At 36.4% G+C, this 5,719-nt stretch overlaps 1 protein-coding gene across 1 annotated transcript; it reads right to left on the reverse strand.

Moving 5' to 3' along the window:
* Positions 1-3,125: 3,125 nt before the first annotated feature.
* Positions 3,126-4,064, reverse strand: LOC143391679 (olfactory receptor 4C5-like). Its single transcript, XM_076844439.1, has one exon. It carries the CDS (start codon positions 4,062-4,064, stop codon positions 3,126-3,128), a length of 939 nt encoding a protein of 312 aa, XP_076700554.1.
* Between the last annotated feature and the right edge of the window lie 1,655 nt (positions 4,065-5,719).

Consider the following 5,719-nt stretch of genomic DNA (forward strand, 5'->3'; position numbering starts at 1 on the left):
AATTCCATTCTATGTATACCCCACTATTTATTTATCCATTCCTCTATACAGGAATGCTTAAAAAATTACATCTCTTTAATCCTGCAATGAAAACACTAAGTGCAGGTATTTCTTACATTTCTTTGTGTCAATTCTTTTATTTGATGCAGGTTTTGTTTTATCAGGTTTTGTTTTGTTTTCCTCCTTACACTTACTGAAGTATGAACTGTGTAATGCTTAGTCCCATCCTTTTTGTTTATCATTTTGAGACAAGGTCTCATTAAATAGCTTGGGGCCAGGCTAAGTTGCTAAGGCTGGCCTTGAACCTGTGATCTTCTGCCTCAGCCTCCCCGGTTACTGGGATCACAGGTGTGTACCACCATGTCTTGCATTCTTTCATTTTGAAATCATTTTGGACTTTAAGAAAGTTGCAATTTGATTTCTATTCTTTTGTATAAATACTCAGAAGTTGGGTTTGTGCATCCTATGTTAGTTTGATGTTTAAGCAGTCAAGGGATCTTTTTTCTGTTTTCCATAAACAGCTGCACCATTTCCACCAGCAATGTCCACAGCTGCCAAAAACAGACCTGAGGCTGAATCATGAGGGTTGGTGTGAGTGGGACAATTTGAAGGTCTGAAGCTGCTGGGGTCAGCCTGCTGGTATTTGGACTTGGAGATCAGGCCAGCTGTGCAGTCAGTGTTGGCTTTGATTGAGACTGACTTGGTGTGTGTCCAAGGCACAGTTCAGTGCTCACTTCCCTCTGTTTCCCCCAGGGACATCAGATCTCTCCATGCTGTACTGCCAGGTGTTGGGGGAAGGGTGATGCAGGTATTGCAAAAGTTTCTATCCCATCCCCTTTCACATGTCATTTCTTGTTTCTGTGCTATGTCCAGGAGCTATCAGCTCTCACCTAAATCTCACCTAAGCTCCTTTGAGGTGCTTATATTTGAATAGTTGTTCAAGTTGATGTTTATGAGGTGATACAGGCACTATAAAGTATTATTTTTTTAATCTTTTGGTTAGAAAATGTATACAATTGTTGATGAAGAAACTTAAGATTGAAAGAATGATGTTGTTTTGTCTTTTTTCCTGACAAGTAGGAAGCATAATCTTCTGCGATTCAAGGAAATATAGTAGAATATAGATCATAGGGAATTGGTGGAAAATTGGAGTATAAGCTAAGAAAAACATGTAGGAAAAAAAGGAGCTATTGAGGGAATATGCCCTGGAGGCTTTACAGTCCTAGCTCACATTGGAGGTCATAATTTTTCTTGGCACTGCTATAGTATAAAGTTGTAGAATTTTCTTCAGTATTTGCCTTATATTGTAGATAATAGGAATATGAAGAAGTTATATAAATTTGTGTTTTAAATGTGTAATTTAATTACATTGAACCCAAAAGGTCCCTCTGGGGATTTGGTTTTATAAGGATTGCTACTTATACACCCTACACTATAGGAGATTGAGATAACTGCAAATATTATATTAACCTATTCTTTTCTTAATACTGATGAGTCTTTAAAGGATGAAGTTATTTGATGCCTTAGTTGGGATTAGATGCATTTTTTTGTTATAACAAAATCAAGTCCTAGTGCTTTAACACATACAATTTTATTTCTTCTTCACCCAGGAAAGATTGTGAATTTCTCTAACGCAGTTGTCCTCCATGGGTTACTCAGTATGACCCTTTCCTCTCAATGTTCATCTTTCAGCCTTGCTGCAGGAGGGGAAAATGAAGCTGTGAATTAAGAATTGGCTGCTAATTAGTTCCATCTGTATGGGACATGTATCAGTCACTTCTGCAAAATGATCTTACTTAAAAGAATGTGGACAGAAAGTAAAGCTTTGCACACTGATGCTTTATGATCACCAGATGGGTTATCCATAACTGAGGAAAACTCAAGTCCAATTTGAAATCAATGTTTTATTAACCTGCTGAAAGTCACCTGCATGTACTATATACAAAGTCGTTGGTTTCATCCTGAGACACACATGCACGCATGGGAATCAGTTTCAGTTCAGGATCCCCCCTTTTTCCTTCCCCTTTTCCCTCCTGTTCTCTGCCCCTCTTCCATTCTCCTTCCTCTACTTCCTTTCACTGATCTATTAATTTGTGTTTGGTTGGATTCTCATGTTATCTCATCCTTCCCTCCACCTTTCTTTTATTTTACTCTGGATTCTGCATATGAGAGAAAACATTTGACCTTTGAGTTTCTGAGTTGAATAATATTTGCATTTATACCCTTTTTTCCCCTGTAAATGTCATTTCTTTTAATGGCTGAGTAGAACTCCATTGTACATGTATACTTAACAAAAGACATAGGCTCTGAAAAGGAGCCCTTTTTAATTCAATCTATGTGACAGTAGAAGTGATGTCTATAAGATTTGCAGGACTTGTGTTCTGGTCTTAACCTTAATATATATATTTTTTCTCTTTTGTTCCCTCAAATTTGAATGTGCAGAAAGTCTGCCTTGATTATTCAGATATCATCAATTGTGTGTGTGTCTGTGTGTGTGTGTGTGTGTGTGTGTGTTTACATGTGTGTGCATGTGAGCTACCTTTGTCTCTATTACCTAAAACACAAATTCAGCCCAGAAGAGCTATTTGGGAGGTAATGTAGTGTGTAGAAAAATTTTCTCCAAAGTATCTTTTATCTGAGAAATAATGTCCAAGTGTCCAGTAGGTCTGTATCTGGACGAATTTTAGTTCCCTCCATGACTTTTGTTAGAGAAAATAATTTTTGGAAATAGGAAGATTTTAAGGTAATTGGTGCCCCTTAGAGTTATGCAACATATCCTTAATTTATGAATGTGCCTCAATGATTCTCATTTCTCCAAATTAATTCATTTATGATTGTTCACTGTTTTTCACAGGAATAGTGACCTGAAATTTGGTGGATGGGATTTATACTGTGCAGTACAAAGTATTTAGCTATTAAATCTCTTTCTTGAAATAATGCAACTACCTGGCCTGTTGGTAATGCAATTCACCGAAAGCTTTGTAGACACTTGTTGTATTGCATTCATAAGCTATTGGATTTACACCTGTAATGAAAACTTTATGCTGTCTAGCAAAGTCATTTTGGTCACTAATTCATGATGTCAAGGAGTTTCTATTTTTAAGTGGACTTGGTTATATTTCATTCTATTCATATGAATTGTTGCCCAAGATGATTCTTTGGCCCCAGAGCTTCCTAATAGCATTTTTCACTTCTGTGTTTCTGAGGGTATAGATTAAAGGGTTTAACATGGGTGACACCATAGTAGAAAATACAGCTACCACTTTGTCAATGGGAAAGATGACCATGGGCCGAAAGTACATGAATATACAAGGTACAAAGAAGAGGATGACTACAGCAATGTGGGCGGCACAGGTGGAGAGAGCTTTCCTCCGTTCTTCAGGGCTGCGAGTCTTTAGATAGCAAAGGATGAGGACATAGGAGGTGATGAGAATCGCAAAAATGAGCATGCACATCAGGCCACTGTTGGCAGCCACAAAGAGATCAAACATGTAAGAGTCTGTGCAGGAGAGTTTCAGGAGGGGGAAAAGGTCACAGATGAAATGATCAATGACATTTGGCCCACAGAAGGGGAAACAGACCATGAAAAGAGTTTGAATCAGACCATGAAGAAATCCTCCAGCCCAGGCCACAGATACCAGGAGGCCACATACTCGCCTGTTCATGGTGATCATATAGTGCAGGGGCTTGCAGATGGCCACATAGCGGTCATAGGCCATCGCTGTGAGCAGAATGATCTCAACTCCCCCAAAGAAATGTTCTGCAAAGAGCTGAGTCATGCACCCACTAAAGGAGATAGTTTTCTTTTCAGCAAGTAAGTCAACTATCATTTTAGGGGTTATGGTAGAAGAGCAGCAGCTATCTACAAAGGACAAGAAGGACAGAAAAAAATACATGGGGGAACCCAAGGCTGGGCTGGTGGTGATGGTCACAACAATGAGTAGGTTGCCTAGCAGGGTGAGAAAGTAGACGACCAGAAATACAACAAATAGGAGTTTCTGCAAATGTGGGTCCTGGGTCAGGCCCAGCAGGATGAATTCTGTCACATTGTTCACTTGCTCCATGAATCCAATATGGCATCGGTGTGATTGATTGATCTGTGAAATAGTACAAATATTTAAATTGTGGCAAGTTTTGAACAATGAAATAACTTCAAATGGAAATTTTTTTGCAACACTGATGTAGTTCCCAAGCAGAAAAACTCAAGACTCAAAGTCAAGCAATACTATTAGTCATAAAATGAACACATAGCCCTCTTCTTCCTTACACAAAAATGTAGGAATGCATACCTTCACAAGCACACACACACACACATACACACACACAATTCATTCATATTTATAAGCATGATTTTATGACACTGCCTTTCCTATAATTATACATGTATGGCTACTCTCCTAATAAATGCCACAATATTTTTACCAAAAAAAGAGGAACACAGGAAGAGTAGAGACTTAAATCCATGGGCATCTACACTGGACTCTCTTCTGTAGTTACTGGGACTGATGAAGCCACAGAGAATGTTGTCAGTCTTGATATTTTTAACTTGTTTTCAGGGTGACTATAAACATCAGATGTGCTCAATTTTAAATTGGAGATGAAGTATTAGCATAAAAGAATCAAATGAATTTAGGGAATGCTTAAAGTTATAGTAAGACACACCTGCCAGTTTTATTTGTGGCTTCATGATACAATTCAATGATTACGAATACATATCATGAAAATTAAAACACCCTGGAAAAAGCATGTTGTGGGCTAAAAAAGACAGAGTTGATACAATCAAGCATGTCCAAATTTACTTGAAAATTCAGAATTCACTCTCTGTTGATCATCTGTCATGTTTGGGTCACAGGACATTTTGCAAATGAAAATCCAGGTTAGGAGAAACCATGAAAAGTTCTTTCTGGATTTTTTTATAGTATAGACACGTTTAAGCTGAGAAAACAGAACCACCATAATGTGATGGACAGAGTGTTAGAGTCAGATAGACTTTTTTTTTTTTTTTTTTAATTACATTGATTTAGTCAAAAGATGTGGTGTCCAGTTCTTGGTCTCAATGCTACTGAAGTTTCTCACATATAAAATAGGAAAATTATCAAGTTATGTAAAGGAATTGAAGAATAACATTATCACATTTCAAACTTTAAATCATAAAGTTAAAAATATAGCTTTCCTTATACTTGTTATACTTGATTGGAAAATACTTTAAACCATATTATAAGTATGATTCAAGATAAAAAAATAAATAAAAATAAAAGAATTCATAGCATTATTGTTATTCTGGAAAAATTTGTCCCAAATTTGAGAGAACATAAGTGAAGTACTCAAGAGATGAAAAATTATCAACTATATTTAGGAAAATAGTTTCACTACAGAAATACATACATTAAGCAAAACAAAAAGATTAGACTTGATAGAGTTAAAATGTTTTACTATTTTAAAAATATAAACTGAAGAAATTGACATACATAAACTCAATAAAAAGAAAATAGGGTCATATTACAAAAGAGCCTTATCTTTCAAGGATAGTTAAAAGATGTCAATGCATAGTTCATAAAAGGTTTTCAATAACTATATAGGCATTTTATGAAACTTAATTTTCCTTAATGCTGTCACACACACACACACACAAAGTGAAAAGTTATCATGTAATAAAATGTCAGGTAACCCAAAGATCTGTAAAGAACAGAAAAAGGAATACATCAACATATATCTAATA

The sequence above is a fragment of the Callospermophilus lateralis genome, chromosome 2 (genome assembly GCF_048772815.1).
Source record: "Callospermophilus lateralis isolate mCalLat2 chromosome 2, mCalLat2.hap1, whole genome shotgun sequence".
NCBI lineage: Eukaryota > Metazoa > Chordata > Mammalia > Rodentia > Sciuridae > Callospermophilus > Callospermophilus lateralis.

What these genes read in the sequence shown, in the direction of transcription:
- LOC143391679 (XM_076844439.1), bottom strand. Translation starts at nt 4,064, where the DNA reads ATGGAGCAAGTGAACAATGTGACAGAATTCATCCTGCTGGGCCTGACC.